The 18,565-nt window shown below is 38.9% G+C and overlaps 1 protein-coding gene across 1 annotated transcript in view; it reads right to left on the bottom strand.

Annotated features, from left to right (window-relative positions):
* Positions 1 to 7,487: 7,487 nt before the first annotated feature.
* Positions 7,488 to 18,565, bottom strand: part of SHFM1 (split hand/foot malformation (ectrodactyly) type 1) — a 36,227-nt gene continuing 25,149 nt past the window's right edge. The window contains exon 3 of the mRNA XM_011943364.1: positions 7,488 to 8,456. Coding sequence (XP_011798754.1) covers positions 8,357 to 8,456 — 100 coding nt within the window. The 3' untranslated portion in view covers positions 7,488 to 8,356. The remainder of the gene's footprint in view (positions 8,457 to 18,565) is intronic.

Raw genomic sequence — 18,565 nt, 5'->3', positions numbered from 1 at the left:
TGGCAGCAAGGGTTTTTAAAGTCTCCAAGTGATTCCAATGTACAACTAATGTTGAGCTGACAACCTGTCCCTAGGATAAACATGTCAACACAGGTCCTCACTGACTCTTCACAACAATCCTGTGAGACATCAGCCCTGCAGATGAGAAAGCTAGGGCTCAGAGAGGTTAAGTAACTTACCTATGACCACACAGCTAGTAAGGGTATGAAACAGCATTTCCAACCAAGTTCACATGACTTCAAAGTCCATGCACTTAACCACTAGCAAGTGAGAAAAAGCTGTCATTGTGAGGAAGGGTGAAACTAAATGTGGATAAGGACCTGCTTAGCAACTTTAATTTCCCACTCTAGAGCCATTACATTCTTACTTACAGACACAGCCAAGGCCGAATCTCTAGGACTCTTGGTCTTGAAAGAAATCTTAAAAGTTTTCCCAGTGTATGTATCATCCTTGTACCCTAGATCTGGAAACTGGGTTCTTGTCTTATGCCTATAAACTGAGGCTCTGTGGTCTCCCCTAGTCCAGGAAGGATGGGCATAAAGCATGGACAACAGAACTAGAGTCCTGGGTTCAAATCCTGTCTGCATTTGATATATCACTGTGACTCTGGGTAAGTCAGCTAACCTCTCTGAGTCTCAATTTCCACATCTATAAAATGTGGACATTAAAACCTACATTGTTGGACTGTAGTAAGGAGTAAATGAGATCTATATAAAGAGATGGTATAACATCCAGCTCATAGCAGGTACTCGATAAAGTGTAGCTATAGTATGATATTATAATAAATATAATGATTATCACTTGGTACCCTTTTTCAATGGAGTAAGATTGTTGCTTTACCTTTCCAAGAATTGCTTGAATGCTGCCATTGAACCCTATTTTTTTTCTGCCTCAACCATAAAGATGTACAGCTCAATCTCTGTGATACCTGAGGCTTGCCCTCTAGGACTTCAACCTGGTACCCACAGTCAGACCCTACTTCTACCACTCTCTCTTACCATGCTCCTCCTGCCTGTGTCCTAGAGATACAGAAGATGTTCTTGATGCAAGGCCTATGTTTGTTCAGATCCCTGCAGAGCACCCACCTCAGGGCTGTTCCAGATCACCCATGTGGCCCCAAAAAATATGCTCCCCTAGCTTCCAAGTCTCCAGTCCTCTCTTCTTTGGGCCAACTTGCTATATCCATGGCAATCCATGATATTACTTCTGCCAAGTAAAAGCATGATGTTAACCCATTGATTTGTGTATCAAAAATTCAACACCATTGGTTTTAAAGTTTGGGCTGACAGATGAGACAAACCTTCCCAGTTTCCTCAGAGGGATTCCAGCCTAACCCAAAGCCACAAATGTGGTTGGGACGGAACTCTCATTTATTCCAATCGTTGCATAAACATAGATAAAGAGGCATAATTCTCTTGAGAGATTTTCAAGGTCCTCCTTAAAGTGTGTTTCCCTCACTATTGTGGTTCTAAACTATAGCCACAGCCTCAAGACCAAATTACAGCCTTTGGCGGCCGGTTTCAGTCTGGTGGTTACGGCAATGAATTTGGAGTCAAGAATCCTGGAGTCTCAGCCAACTATTCCCTGGGTAACCACAAGCAAGTTAGTTGCCCTTGTCTCAGTTTTTCTATCAGTCAAATGGGGTAATTTTTCCTTCCTTCCATTTACTTCAAAGGCATAGGTTATGACAATTAATTACCTATTGGCCACAGTAAACTTGAAACTTTCTGTGCAGTAACAAAGCTATTGTCAGCTTTTTCCTTCAAAGCATAATCCTTGAATCTTGGGATTATTTTAGCTTTTGGATATATGAATGTCACAGCTGGAGGTTCATTCAGGGGTGTTTTTTCTCTAGGGTTACTGAGCCACATACTCAATTGCCTTAGTGCTGGCAGACGGAAGCAGAAGAATCTTCCAAAACATTAAACCAAAAAGCCTGGATTCAGCTGAAGAGAACCACACTGCTAAATCACATGGGTGGCTTTCTTTAGTCCCAACTTCCTGAGCTTCCCCATAATATACACACCTAATACCACTTGAAAAATACTGTAAAGAATATAGTTTGGTATTTGCAGGTAAATATGGCCTGGTTAAAGTTTCCCATCTCCTCTTCCTGTTTGTGTAACACCAATATCGTTCTTTATCTGCCATGTCTCTATCACTTTTAGTTTTAAAGGGATCCTTTTTCACAATCATATTTTAACACTGAAAATTTCTATTAGCTCCTTGTATACAACTGGTGACAGACCTGTGGAGGTGGAAACCCACCCACAAATACCACTTTTAGAGCAACTTTGAGAAAGAAACAACTTGAAAGTTGAATTCCTATAGCAGATAAAAGTGATAGCCATTGAGAAAAGAAATGAAATTGTAGAGATAGCAGACATTTTATTTTAATTTTCGTGCATACATAGTAGGTGTGTATCATATTATTTTTAAGTGCTTAAATTACTATTTATATGGCTGGGTTTTCCTCTTTAGTATTGTTTTGTATGGCTGTCACTTCTGAATAAGAGTGTAAATTTTGACAATTTAGTAGAATATTACTGTTGCCACATAATGTAGATTATGAACACATTCATTTCTGTTTTTTAGAATGGTTAGCTGACAATTGAAATAGAACAAATACACCTCATCACAATTATTCTTCTCTGCTATAAAATAAATAAAAATTACAGTACTGGGGATTTTAGCCAATTACAGTCCTCAACTTCAAATAGTGTGCTTCATTATTAATGCTTAAATAGATATGTTCTAAAAAGGACTCAATGAAATTAAGTATTGCATATACACTAGATATAAGAGATTAATTCACTTTGATTCATGTAGTGTAGTATAAAGATTATTCATCAATCAGCTACAGATTCAGCTTCCCAGGTGTGTCTTGGTTCTTCCACTAACCCTCTTTGTGACTTTGGGTAAGTTCCTTCACAGGTCAGGGCTCCAGTTTCCTGATTGTAACAGGTTCATTTGTGTCCCCTTCCCCTCTACCAAAGAAAGACGTGTTGAAATCTTAACCCCTAGTACCTCAGAATGTGACCTTAGCTGGAAAGGAGTTCTTGCAGATATAATGAATAAGATGGTCCTGCTGGAGTAGACAGGTCCATTATCCAATAAGACTAGTGTCCCTATAAGAAGATGGCCCCCTGAAGACAGAGGCACACAGGGAGAATGCCATGGGACAACAAAGGCAGAGACTGAAGTTATACAGCTGCAAACCAGGGAACATGCAAACCACCAGATATTAGGAAGAGACAAGGAAGGATTCTTTCTCACAGGTTTCAGAGGGAGCATGGCCCTGCTGACACCTTAATTTCAGACTTCTAGGATTTCAGACTTCTAGCCTCCAGAAGCGTGCAACAATAAATTTCTGTTGCTTTGAGTCACCCAGTCTGTGATACTTTGTTATGGCAGCCCTAGGAAACTAAAATGCTGATCTTTAAATTGAGAGTGCTGAACTCTGAAAGCCTCATCCAGAAATACATTTTTATTTTTCCAAGTCAGGAGTAATTTTTTCTGTAAGATTTTCCTGTAAAGGAACAGATATAGGCTTTGCAGGTTATGCAGTCTCTTTCATAAATACTCAGTTCTGCTGATTAAAAGTTGCTATAGATAATATGTAAATCAATGAGTGTGGTTATGTTTCATTTAACTTTATCTATAGACACTGAAATTTAAATTTCATATAATTTTCCTGAATCAGAAAATGGTATAGAAAAATTTCTCCACTACTTAAAAATATACACGTGATTATTAGCTCTTAGGCTACACTAAAACAGGCGGGGGGTGGGGTGGTTGGTGGGGGGGTCCTGGATTTTGTCTTCAGATGCAACTTGTTGAACCTTATTCCAGGTTGATAACATAAATTCGACCCACTTGGTCAAAACCATGACAGAAAAGCAATATACACTCTTTTACTTAGGATACATAAGATAAGTGGCCTGACTTGTGAATGAGAATTGTATTCATGGAGTGATATCTCTCTACAATAAAAGTATTTTTATGAACCCCCCTGAGAATCACATTTCAAAATGCATGATAGTGTAGTAGTTTTTCAAAACTCTATTTTATTACTTCATCTCTTTTCTTTAGTATTCAAAGATACTTTAATAGTAGCACAAATAATAATGAAAACAATCAGTATTTGTTGACGCAGGGTTTCATTTGGCACTGTGCTAAATGCTGTACCCAATTATCTCATTAATGCTACAATAATCCTGCAAGTTACATAGTCCTTTACCTCCTTTACAGATGAGGTAAGTAACATGCCTGAGGCAACATGATTAGTACATAATGGAGCCAGGAGTAAATCTGGTGATTCTGACTTCAAGGTATTTCATTGAAACCACTTCAAATACTATTGTTAATTTCTTGTTATGGTTGATTCTAAATTTCCAATGTTAAGAATCAATTAATTGGCTGGGCACGGTGGCTCACGCCTGTCATCCCAGCACTTTGGGAGGCCGAGGCAGGCGGATGACGAGGTCAGGAGATCTTGACCATCCTGTCTAACATGGTGAAACCCCGTCTCTACTAAAAAAAAATACAAAAAACTTAACCAGGCGTGGTGGCATGCGCCTGTAGTCCCAGCTACTCAGGAGGCTGAGGCGGGAGAATCACTTGAACCCAGGATGGGGAGCTTGCAGTGAGCTGAGATCACTCTACTGCACTCCAGCCTGGGCAACAGAGCAAGACTCTCAAAAAAAAAAGAATCAATTAATTTTAAAATCTACAATTTTATTACTAATAATAACAAAATCTATAGTTCATATTAACAACAAATAATGGAAGAAAAATGTACTTCATTCTAACTCATTAAATTAGATCAAATATAACATTTGATTTCTTTGTCTCAAATACTGGAATTACATGAGCAAATGGCCCAGCCTTAATCTTAAGGCTTACTTAGCTTTGGGAAAAACAAAAATTATGATGTAAAACTAGATACTGCTTTATAATATACTCTTTTTTAACCACCCAGTGAAAGAGAAGGTAGAAAAAAAATTCAAACTGACCTATTGATAGCATATGTGATTACGTTCTTCATTCAGGTGTATTGACAGATGGCAGAAAATAGAAGAAAGGATATAGATGCCAGGGAGATGGAGGGTGGTGTAATCAAATACAAAACCGTCTGGATCCTGTCCCTGTGTGACCTAGTGTTTGTGTTTAAGTTAAACTTTTTGTATCCTCATCTGACAGATCACAGACCAAATTTCTAAACTGAAGCATTCTTTTGGCAAACACAGAGGAGCAAAGTATTGTTTGAGGAAATTATATACTTCATTCATATAAAGGTTAAGTCAGTGAAATTATTAAAATGGTAGAACAGGGTTTGAGAGCTTAACCTGCAAGGATGCCATCATGCCTGATTTACAAAGAGCATGCAATGTGCCTGATATAAAAATGTCTGCAGAGTACAAACCCAGCAATCTGCTTTGTGTTACTTTCTAATAAATGTCAATGGGGAAACTGTGTTTATAGCTTGAAATACAGGGAGGGAGAGAAATCCAGTAGCTTGCCTCACGGAGATATATCCTCTTTGTTGATTCCAGGAAAATGTCAAATCAGTACAACTGCTCCAAGGCTCTTGGTCTTTGCTTCTGCACTGATTAAGCTGCATACACTACATTTTGGGAATAATAAACTGCATTCATAATATGCTGACTCAGTGAGAATAGCAAGCCCCACAGATTTCAATGAACACAATGTCCACAGCTATTTTGCAGCTAGACAAATTAAGACACCTTGAAAAAACAACCTGTTTCAAAACAAATTAGAATCGGAAATCAGCAACAAGACTTAAGTCTATCCCTTTTCTGGGACAGTTGCATTATGGGGTTTAATTTTGGTAACATTGTTTCAGTGATAGTTTAGTAGAAACAATTCTCACTTCCAAAGCTACAATAGATTTATGGAACTCTCACTACATCTTATTGAAAACCAGCTTTTACCCATTTAATTTGGTTTGACTGACATTTATGAAGAACTTTACTAGATTTACAGGTGAAAATGCTGAGTAAAGACAACCCCCACCCATGAGGACATTAGAATCTAATGAGGGGGAAAAACCCACAAAAGAAACTTCAGGATAGATAATTTTATTTGAATGAGCCTACAGAACAAGATAAAGATATTGAGCATGATGGAAAATGGAAAGAGAGGCACAAAGCTCAACCTGGAGTTCAAAAAAGGCTTCTAAAAGGGGATAATGCAAAAAATGAATTCTTAAAGGTAATGAACATTTAACCAATTGAAGAAGGGAGGAAAAAGCATCCTACCCTAGAGAAACTAAATAAGCAAAGTTGAGAGGTATGAGACATTGCGGAGCATGCCTGGAGAGGATGCTCCTCGGAGACCAAAATTACTAATGTGAAAACTCCAATGTATAGCTGTTCCTAAATGGAAAAACTAGGTATCTGGACAATATTATTAAAGGCTTTAGATTCACAGTGTAAACAGTAACTGGGGAAACCTGTTGCTATTACATAATGCCCAATCAGGATAGAAAATCTGATCCTAGAAATACCTCTTATAAAAATAGAAAACCAACTACAGTACTCCCTGGCTGATGACATGGCCTATGCCTGCTTTTAGGTCAGTGCCCTCATTGGGTGAAAGTCTGTGGCAACTCTGAGTAAGACAAACAGAAGCTCAATGGCCTCTCAGGTATAATCCCCTGAAAATTATTTACTGAACATCCTGCACACCCAGTGATTCTTCCCAGGACTTCTGTGTAGCACTTTGCACTTCTATCCCTTTTCTTTTACAAGGAAAGAACAGTGGTGCGCAGGAAACCAAAAGTTGTGCCTGTTCTGCCCCAAGGTCACTGTTGGCCACCGAACTGTAGAAGGTTGCAGGCAGCTACCCAAAAGTTTTTGGGAAATAGCCTCCATTATTACAATAAATGCAGGCCCACCTAAGTATTAGCCTTGAGGGAAGACGTTGTAGGTAGGAAAAAGCAGTCGTCCAACACCTCCAGCTTCATATCTGCTGAATTTTTCCTCACTCTAGTTTTTCATGCTTTGATTTTGAGTACCATCATTTCCTGGATGGCGTCTCTATGACTTGGGCACTGGAGAAGGGGTACCTTTGGTTCTCCAACTGCAACAGGCTGAAGTGTCCAGAAACACTTAGTATGAAAGAACAACAATAACACCACTGGAAGGACACTCTCCAGTTAAGCTAACAAAATAGTGGCTTCTCACCATCCCAAATCTGATTATTAGGATAAACACTAACTCTAAAAGGAAATATAACCTCATTAGCACACTATATGCATACCTTTTCCCTGTCCTCTGTCCTGCCCCTGCAAGATGCAATAACACTTCCTTTTCTACAGGGTCAGGCACCTGGTCACCAGGGTCCTTCCTGGCCAACACCAAGAAAACATTTTTCAGCTGTATGAGAGTAGTATAGTGGCCAAAAACCACCTGAGTCAGATTGCCTGGGTATCACTTACCAGAGGTGTGACCTTAAGTAAATCACTTAGTCTGTTTTTCTCTGTTTTATCATCTGTAAAATGGGGAAAATGATACTACTTAGAATTAAGCGAAAAAAATGCATATGTTATATTTATCACACATAGTATATGAAATTATTATTAATAGTTATCTGTCTTTTAGGAGGCAGATAGTTAATACACTAAAAAAACATGGAAGTCATTTCTTCTAATTTTTATTTTTATTTTTTATTTTTATTCTTTTTTTTTTTGAGACAGAGTCTTGCTCTGTCACCCAGGCTGGGGTGCAGTGGCACAATCTTGGCTCACTGCAACCTCCGCCTCCCGGGTTCAGGCAATTCTCCTGCCTCAGCCTCCCGAGTAGCTGGGATTACAGGCATGCACCACCATGTCTGGCTAATTTTTATATTTTTAGTAGAAACAGGGTTTCACCATGTTGGCCAGGCTGGTCTCAAACTCATGACCTCAGGTAATCCACCTGCCTTCGCCTCCCAATGTGCTGGGATTACAGGCATGAGCCACTGTGCCTGACCTCTTTTTATATGAAAGACATGACTTTCTGCTGAACTCTGGTGACTGAAACAATAAATAGGGTCACCCTTCAAGTAAGCCCCTGTTATGTAGCTACAGGAAGTGTCATAATCTCTTACTACCCAACAATACTGCAGTATGCTAACCATAATCGTGTCTCGCCTAGGCTGGACCTTCGCCCCGGCTACTTCTTCACCCAGGCTGCTCTCTCTGCCTGAAATGCTGTCGCACCACCCCATTCCCTCCTCACTGACTCCGTTCACATATCCACATGACTAATGCTCAACAATAGCTCTCCACTCCTGCGCATCCCAGCTCTTTGCAGTTAGGTGGGGCCACGAACACATACAGGTTGATGATATGTTAACAGCAGAGGAAAGCACTGCACATCCTTCCCTTTTGATGGAGAATATAACAGCCATATGGGGTTTCATAGACCTTTTTCATCAAGAGTACAGTTGCCCTGGAAAACAGACTTTGTCTAAGCAAGAGACAAACTTTTAAGTATCAAGCCACTGTGATCTGTGGGCTGCTTGACCACAGCATAAGCCTAGCCCATCCTGAAAAATGTACACCTCCCATGCCCCAGTCCCATCCCCACTCTATCTCCCCTCTCCCTGACTCCCGCCAGCCAAATTTTTAGATCATTACTTATATGTTCCTCAGATAAGCCTAATGGTCATTCTTTCTAGGTAGGTCCCACTCTTGCTATTCTCTATTACAGAGTCCAGTTCTTTCTTTAAAATTATTTTCCTCATAATTTGTAATTACATATTTACATATTTGTCCACTTCTCTCTTCCTTGTCTCCACCACTAGACTGTTAAGATCCACCAGAGATCTATAATTATGATCATCTAGGCTTTACTTGCCAAGAAAATAGGTAAATCAACCAGGGCTTAGAATATTACTAGGGCTTATAGGACAGTGTTTATACATATATTTTAATGAATGAACATTGGTCCATCAAAAGAAGTATATAGGCTGGGTGCGGTGGCTCATGCCTGTTATCCCAGTGCTTTAAGAGGCCTAGGCAAGAGGGGGATCACTTGAGCCAAGAGTTAGAGACAAGACTGGGCAATATAAGGAGACTTTTTTTCTTAAAAAAAAAAGAGAAAAAAAAAATTCACTGAGTGTGGTGGTGCATGCCCGTGGTTCCAGATACTTGGGAAGCTGATGTGGGAGGATGGTTTGGGCTTACGAGGTCAAGACAGCCGTGAGCCATGATTGAGCCACTGTACTGCAGCCTGGGCAACAGAGCAAGACCCTGTCTCAAAATAAAAAAAAATAAAAGTGTACACACAATGCATACAATGGCAGGAAATGTGTGGTTTCATAATAGGAATGAGGAATCAAGGGAAGGACAAATTCCACTGAACCCTGTGCTGGGCCAGAAATTTTGTGCACAGAGGATATTCATGGGCATTAAAAAATCACATCTAAGAGAAAAACAGCAGACTCTTGAGCAAGAGCCAACAGGTGGAATCCCTGTTATGCTCTCTTCCATTCTGGAAAGCTGTGCACAAGCACCAGGGTCCTCCATGGAGGAAGAAGGAGTAGGAGTGGGTGACATGGAAGGGTTTGGATATTTTAGGAGCCTGGGGACACAGTACCTCAGTCCACCCCATAGGCAGCATCATTGATTGTGAGGACCACTTCTCTGTTATTCATGGACATGGCCATCATCCTGAACCCCACTCCACCCCCGCAAAATAAATAAAAGGCAAAAAAGGAAAAGGTGGAAAATATAGTTGCATTTCTATCTTGGAAAGATTATAAAATTTGAAGACTATTCTCCTTTCTCTGGAGAAAACTGTCTTCTGCACACAGTATGGGGCGAACTACAGAGAATCAAGAGGAATAATGAACTCATAGAATTGCATCTTGAGTATTTCACTATGAACTGTCACTTGATATTCTCTTTCCTTTTCAGGCCATCAGTTTCTGCCATTACTTCTATGTATAGAGAAAAGGACATGCACTAAAACGCTGGGTCAGGAAACTGGTCACTTAAATGCCGTTAGTTCTAACACTTGATGTTTCTATCTTTGGAGCAGTTTTGTTTGGCAGCTACGACTAGATAATATGTTTAGGTTACATTAACAGCTAAGTATATAACAGACATTTACCATTTTATAGTTATCCAGCACCCAATTCTCTCCACACATACATAGCTTCCTAAAAACACCCCAGTCTCTCCTTGGGGATAACTCAAATGGTGTGTGGTCTTAGTGGGAGGACACTAAGTGCCAGCTCTCACTGTCATTTCCTACTTCAGAAGCTGGGGAGCCTGCTCCTTCCTCCACCAGCTCCCTGTTATAGCCAGGGGGCCAGGCAGTCAAATATCACTCTTGGGACTGTAAATTCTAAGTGAGTGATGGAAGAGGACGTGGACAGATGCCCAATCCTTTGCAGTAGCACCTGGGGTCCAGCTACTGAGTTAAAGCCTCAATCAACCTTAAGGTCCCTGATGCCAGAGATGTCCTAGCTTCTGTTACTTTCTCAGGTTCCTCTTGATCTGTGAACTCCAATATCCTGCCAGTAAATTCTGATTTGGCATAACGTATTTAGGGTTGGATTCTGTTGCAGGCAACCAAGAACTCACACCAGGGCTGTTACATACAGCTATGTAGGTTGTACTCTGTACAAGAGAATCCAGCGAAAGAAACCAGAGGCTGAAATCTAGCCTGAGCTCCATTTGCCAAATTCATGAGGCTAAATTCTCCTGCAGGAAGGGGTGAAAATTTCCAGTTTACATAGAGGCATTGTTTAGGCTGACAGTGGCCCTGCCCTTGACCCATACATCCCCATTTTCTAGGTGTGAAATAAAGACCTAGAGATTAAGTCATTGACAGTTTTATGATTATAGTAATGCAATAACATTGCACTGGGCTCTTCTGCTGCCTTTCTCTCTACCTATATATAGGCTAAATGATTGAACAACCTCTTTATTCCTGCAGGGAAAATGTGAAAGAAGAAGGAATGTTCCTGCAACAATTCATCCTCCTATGATAAGGCTGACCAGTCTGCTACCTATTATTTGCCCACAATTATTAAAAGAGTTGAAATTTAAATGTAAAATATATGTATAAATGTAAAATATATGTATAATACTCAGTGCTACGCTACAGTTTTTAATAGTTACCCCTTTACATTCATTAACAATGGCAGAAAAACAAGTAAAGGACTCAAGAACTTTCCATTAATTACCTACAAGTTACATTTCTGCCAATTTTATTGAGAGATATCATGGAAGGGTAAAGATGACAAATTTTGAGTGCAATGCTCTATTCCAACCTCTTCAATTTTCCCATGATTGTTTTACATTTCCCATGTCTTTTTCTCTCATGTTACATCACAAATTTATACAGAGGATCTATGGGCTAGTATATACCATGCCTAGCATGTGAACAGCATTTATTGTTAAGAAGGAAATTAGAGAGTCACCACTCCTTCCATTAGGAATCTAACAGTTCTGCTTCCTTTCCTTTACAGAGTTTCCTTTTACCATATTAAATCCTCCAGTCTTCCTTTCATGTTACTTTAAGACACTGATCAAAATCTTTTGTTCCTACTTCCATTCCCCATAAAAGAAAATTAGATTTGTTTTCAGGCTTTAATCCTGCTAAGACAAAGCAAATCAGCCCTGTTTTCATTACTGTCCAGTCAGTTCCATCAATCACCAAAGGGAATCACTAAAAGCAATCAGCGAACAAGGTCAACAGCACTCAGCAGAGGGCCAGCGCAATGGTACTTTAGCAGATCAAAATGAAGACTGGGAAAAGGATGACAGTGCTTCACAGCCGTAAGAGGCCCAGGACAGCTTCTCAGGAGTCGTCTCTAAATGGGGAGAAGATAATCGAGAGAAGGGAACTATCTTTATTGTGTAACAGGTCTCCCGACATGAAGCTTGTTAAGGTAACAAAGAGCTAAAAGGTTCAGTTGGTGGTTAGCATCATCTTTTCTTGGTACAGTGACTCAGGTTTTGGACTTTGAGACAAAGGCCTTAATTTCATAGATCGTGTTCTTCTCTAGCAGTTTGTGTTGTCACATCTGATAAATAATTACAGAATCTCTCACAAAGAGCTATAGATATCATTTAGGGTAAATTGGTTGCAAGCAACACAAGATAACTTTGATTAACTTCAGCAGAAAGGGGATTTATTGAAAGGAAGTGAGAGAGGTATTAGAATCCATGATGAGACTGAAGAGCCATGCCTGGAGATAGGCTCAAAGGTGCTCTGGTGGGGAGAAGGTCTCAGCGCAGGAACTATTCAGTGGTCTGGGCTGAATGAATTGACAGTTTTCCTCATCATTATTATCTCTGCTTAAGAAAGAAAGTCCTCAGTCGGCCTCACCAAGACGGCAGAAAAATGAAGGAGAGCGGGGAAGGGGAGTAGGGAAAGGAGGTGATGATATTAATTACCCATAAAAAATCTAGATGTTATTAGCAACATAAAGGACAGTGTGTTCCCAGTAGCCAAGATAAAACCAATGTGCACTATGGTATTAAAAAAGAAGTCACCCTAAAGTCCAGGAGCAATCTACTTAACTTGCATTAACAAACATCACATAAAGCACACGTACGTTTTTCATATGTGAACTAACAGACTAGTTTCACTGAATACAGCGCCTGATGCTTGGTAGCTACTCAATAAATATTTGTTGAATGAATAAATTTCTTTTGCAATGTTATTTGTTCTCATACTTTCTTTATGCCATTTATATTTCCCAATATCTAGCAAATATTCCATATTCAAAATTAGTGAAACAGAACGTCTAAAAGAGTAAGTTCAGTGCAGTGAGAAGAGTACCCAATTTGATTCATTTCTTGATTCTGCTCAGTGTGACCTTGGGGACGGGTCACAATGGCTTTGAGGTTATTTCTTCATCTGTAAAATGAAGTGGTAGAGGTAGATGCCTTTTAAGCATCCATCCAATTCTGTAAGTCTAACATCATGGTCACAAATACATAGATGACACAGACTCAGAAAACTTAGGAAAAATGTTTATAATTTTCACAGTATGAAGTGGTTGTACCCTGAATCTGGACAGAAAGTAAAACCTAACTTACTTGGTAGTATTTAGGAGAAATTGCCAATATTGTAGAACATCTAGATCACTGTTATCAAACTTTAAAAGAAAGGCAGCAGAATCAAGTTTTCAAATGAAATCGTATGTTGAATTCCAATGTCTAAAACAAATAAAAGTCAAACTACTCTGACTGAAACAAAAGAGGGGTGCCTACAGCCTCACAATCACACCCTTTCCCACAGTTCCCTGGGAACATTATTTGACATCACTTATTTAATTCCTGATTGACTATCCCTAAATTTTTCTGTACCTTGAAATAGTTTTAAAATGAGATATCGAATTTAATTTGGATGAGAAAAATTAAGAAAAAAGCTTTCCATGGAAAAATAAAAGCACATATGCTCTCTTTCAGAGTCAGTTGACTTAAAGACAATTTTATTAGTCTACAACAATAAATTTTAATTTGCAAAGCAAAATAAAATCTAGCAGCACTGTTTGATAAAACAGTCTTGGTCTAGACCCTACATTATGAACTAGTATTATATAGACTTGTATCAAATGGTGAAAACTTAGCTTCCAAAACAAGACTTATTTAACAAATTAAATTATAAAACATGAAGAAACTTCTTCAATACATAAATCAATAGCTTTATTTTTTTTCAACTGTCTTACTTAAGAGGAATGATGTATATGTCTCTGAAACCAAAATAATTTTGCACATGCCTTTTTTAATCACCAAAGAAGTAATTGCTGAAAGATATAAAAGACATAAACACAAATTGTCATCTCTGTGGCTCATTGTAGTGGCCTTCCTAGCTTTAGCAAAAAGCAGCAATTGCTTTTCTCATAAAATCACTGTCCCGTCCATTCCACTACTTCGAAATATCATCATCGAAATCATTAAGACACATCCTATTAACTTGGACCATGGATTTCTATACATAAAATACCAACCATGAGTCTTTGTTTTTGAGTACGAGCTTTGAAAAATTAAAATATCTTTGTTAAATCTTTATTTAGGAACCCTAACATAGACAAAAGCACATCATTTATACCTTAAATAAGGGATTAATCTTGGTGATCGATTTGTTGAATAGTTATTGAGCTTTAATGATGCCATATTTTGAGTCAAAGCAAAAAGCAATGAAGGTTTTTCTGAAAGACATTTCACCATAGGCAGCAACAAAAAAAGTGTATTTCTTAGTCGTTAGTGATCCGATTGACCTCTTTTGGCAGGATATAAGGTTTAAATTGTCTAGGCACAACCAATTAGATATGAAATGACTTATTACATGGATTTGTGACTCACAATCAAGAAGGAAGGCAAAGCCCACCTCTCACTGTTATAAAAGGTCTCTACTGTTTCTTAATCTATGCTGATTCTGCCAATCATCCTTCTGATCTCTTGATTCAATGGTTTCAAGATTCACTTTATAGCAAATATTTAAGACACACCAAGTGATGTAGCAGATGCGATTGGTGCCCTGCCCTTATTTCTTCATCATTTACCACTTCCAGGCAGGAAAGCTCCACTTTCAGCTGCCAGAGACTGTAATTCTGTCTGAATACTTTCTATGGTAGCCAGAGCCTATCCTGCCTACACATGGGTCATACCAGAAGATACTGGGGGATTTTCCCAAGTAACTCTCAACCAATGACTGACGAGTTGATAAATACTCTGGCTTGCCTCCCCTAGGACAGGATAACTCTTAAGATATGTTGTATATAGCCTCCTAGAGTTCCCAGGTGGAACTGAAGTTGAATTGCCTATGGTGTAACTTGCTATATATATATACTCCTCTTTAGCTTCTCTTTCCTGACTCACTTCCCCATTCCCCTAGCACTTCTGTAATAAAATACTGACATTTGAATCCTTATTTCTATTCTAAGTTGCTTCTGAGACAACCCACAGTAAGACAAGGGGATATAAACATGAATACAATGGGAATTCTACTTTTAAGGAATACTGTCTATAACAGAAAACCATTAATAAACACAATCAACAACAAAAACAGTAACTAAGAGGAGAAACACACAACGTTACATTGTAAACAGGGGTGTGCTGGCCCAGGTGAAGATGATAATCTAGAGTTTTAAATGTTTTGTGCACCACTGGAATGTTAGCTAATGGTTCTTCCTGTAATTCTAAATATTATCCTCATCGGTGAAAAGTGACAAGACTTTCTCTAATAGTCACCTAGTCTAAGAAAGTCATCTTACAAGGGTAACAAAGAGGGTAGGAGTATAAATTTTCTTCAATTTCATGACAGCTAAAGAGGAATCAGAATAACATAGCGAATTCTACCTGACCAGTGAATTAAAGCTATAGCTAATATAAAATGGAATTTATCCTTGTATCCACCTTTTTGACAACCCATCAACCCTCTAGGCAAATATGTGGAAAGCAAAATGAAATCAATATTCTGGCTACTGTTTATCATTAGTTTCTGACACACAAGGAACTGGCCTTTGCAATGCAACAGCAGTGAACAAAAAAATCAGGCAGTATTGGAGAGCAATTTTTAGGAGGTCGTGTTGTAGAACAACCAAGTAGATACCTTAGCTTAAATGATCAGGAAGGCCTGACTTAAGTGGATGAGGAGGGCAAGCATCCCAGGGAACAACTGGTGCAAAAGCACCTGGCCTTTGCATGTTCAAGCAACTGCATGTAGTTTAATCACTTTCTGCTTGGGTGATTTATCTTTGATTTACTCTTCAGAAGTGATCAAAATATGGCAATATTGAAAATCAAATGGTGTGTGTCAATAACATTGGCAGGAGCCAGACTACACTGGGCTTTACAAGTAGTTTAGATTTTGTGCTGCTTTAAGTACTGACAGTATTTAAGGAAAACGGTGACATGATCTAAATTTTAACAATTTGGTGTTTTTTTTAGATTAGAGGGCAGAAAGAGAAGCAGTACTAACACTAGTAGTGTGAGTAGATACTCAATTTATCAGTTAAGCTATTTCTGGGTACAAGTAACAAAACAACCAACCTAAGATGTCTTAAATAAGGACGTTTGCTTTTAGGTCTTACGTTTAAGTCTTTAATCCATCTTGAGTTAATTTTTGTATAAGGTGTAAGGGATCCCAGTTTCAGTTTTCTGTGTATGGCTAGCCAGTTTTCACAACACTGTTTATTAAATAGGGAATCATTTCCCCACTGCTTGTTTTTGTCAGGCTTGTCAAAGATCAAATGGTTGTAGATATGTGGTGTTATTTCTGAGGCCTCTGTGCTGTTCCATTGGTTTATATATCTGTTTTGGTACCAGTACCATGTTGTTTTGGTTACTGTAGCCTTGTAGTATAGTTTGAAGTCAGGTAGTGTGATGCCTCCAGCTTTGTTCTGTTTGCTTAGGATTGTCTTGGTTATGCAGGCTCTTTTTTGGTTCCATATGAAATTTAAAGTAGTTTTTTCCAATTCTATGAAGAAAGCCAAAGGTAGTTTGATGAAAACAGCATTGAATCTACAAAGTACTTTGGGCAGTATGGCCATTTTGACAATATTGATTCTTCCAATCTATGAGGATGGAATGTTTCTCCATTTGTTTGTGTCCTCTCTTATTTCCTTGAGCAGTGGTTTGTAGTTCTCCTTGAAGAGGTCCTTCACATCCCTTGTAAATTGCAGTCCTGGGTATTTTATTCTCTTTGTAGCAATTGTGAATGGGAGTTCACTCATGATTTGGCTCTCTTTTTGTCTGTTCTTGGTGTATAGGAATGCCTGTGATTTTTGCACATTGATTATGTATCCTGATACTTTGCTTAAATTGTTCATTAGCTTAAGGAGATTTTGGATTGAGATGATGGGGTTTTCTCAATATACAATCATGTCATCTGCAAACAGAGAAAATTTGACTTCCTCTCTTCCTATTTGAATGCCCTTTATTTCCTTCTCTTGCCTGATTGCTCTGGCCAGAACTTCCAATACTATGTTGAATAGGAGTGGTTACAGAGGGCATCCTTGCTTTGTACCGGTTTTCCAGTTTTTGCCGATTCAGTATGATATTGGTTGTGAGTATGTCACAAATAGCTCCTACTGTTTTGAGACCTAAAACCATAAAAACCCTAGAAGAAAACCTAGGCAATAACATTCAGGACATAGGCATGAGCAAAGGCTTCATGACTAAAACACCAAAGCAATGTCAACAAAAGCCAGAATTGACAAATGGGATCTAATTAAACTAAAGCGCTTCTGCACAGCAAAAGAAACTATCATCAGCGTGACAGGCAACCTACAGAACGGGAGAAAATGTTTGCAGTCTATCCATTTGACAAAGGAGAAATTGTATCTTTTGTCTATCCTTGGATAGATAAATATCCAGACTCTACAAAGAACTTAAACAAATTTACAAGAAAAAAACAGCCCCATCAAAAAGCGGACAAAGGAAATGAACAAACACTTCTCAAAAGAAGACATTTATGTGGCCAACAAACATGAAAAAGTGCTCACTGGTCATTAAAGAAATGCAAATCAAAACCACAATGAGATACCACCTCACGCCAGTTACAATGGCAATCATTAAAAAGTCAGGAAACAACAGATGCTGGAGAGGATGTGGAGAAACAGGAACACTTTTACACTGTTGGTGGGAGTGTAAATTAGTTCAACCATTGTGGAAGACAGTGTGGCGATTCCTCAAGGATACAGAACTAGAAATACCATTTGAACCAGTGATCCCATTACTGGGTATATACCCAAAGGATTATAAATCATTCTACTATAAAGACACATGCACACGTATGTTTATTGTGGCACTGTTCACAATAGCAAAGACTTGGAACCAACCCAAATGGCCATCAATAATAGACTGGATAAAGAAAACGTGGCACATATACACCATGGAATATTATGCAGCCATAAAAAAGATCAGTTCATGTCCTCTGCAGGGACATGGATGAAGCTTGAAACCATCATTCTCAGCAAACTAACACAAGAACAGAAAAGCAAACATCGCATGTTTTCACTCGTAAGTGGGAGCTGAACAATGAGAATACATGGACACAGGGAGGGGAATCACACACTGGAGCCTGTCAGGGGGTGCGGGACTAGTGGAGGGATAGTATTAGGAAAAATACCTAATGTAGATGATAGGTTGATGGGTGCAGCAAACCACCATGGCATATGTATACCTATGTAACCAACCTGCACATTCTGCACATGTACCTCAGAACTTAAAGTATAATTTAAAAAAAAAAAAAAAAAAGGACATGCGTAGGCTGGTTTCACAGGAAGCCTAGTCCTAGAGTAAGCTCAACGACATCGTTAAAGAATCGTCTTCCAGACTTTTTAATCTTCATCCTCAAATTGGAATAGCTATTATATGACTGTCACTAGCAATTGAGACAAGATGCTCCCTTATTTGTATTTGGAGGGAAAGGCTGGCTTTATGTGCTATTTTATGAAGCAGGATTTTTCTTTGTCAGATGCTCCTAGCCCTCCTTTGGATTCATTGCCCCAAATTTATTTAAAGCTGTCCATCCTTGTATCCAATCACTTGCACGGAGCACAGGATTACCAAGATTGGCTTAAGATGAAG

The sequence above is a fragment of the Colobus angolensis genome, unplaced genomic scaffold (assembly GCF_000951035.1).
Source record: "Colobus angolensis palliatus isolate OR3802 unplaced genomic scaffold, Cang.pa_1.0 Scaffold104, whole genome shotgun sequence".
Lineage (NCBI taxonomy): Eukaryota > Metazoa > Chordata > Mammalia > Primates > Cercopithecidae > Colobus > Colobus angolensis.
The sequence above is the reverse complement of the archived record's forward strand: the minus strand, read 5'-3'. Positions and strand labels throughout refer to the sequence as shown.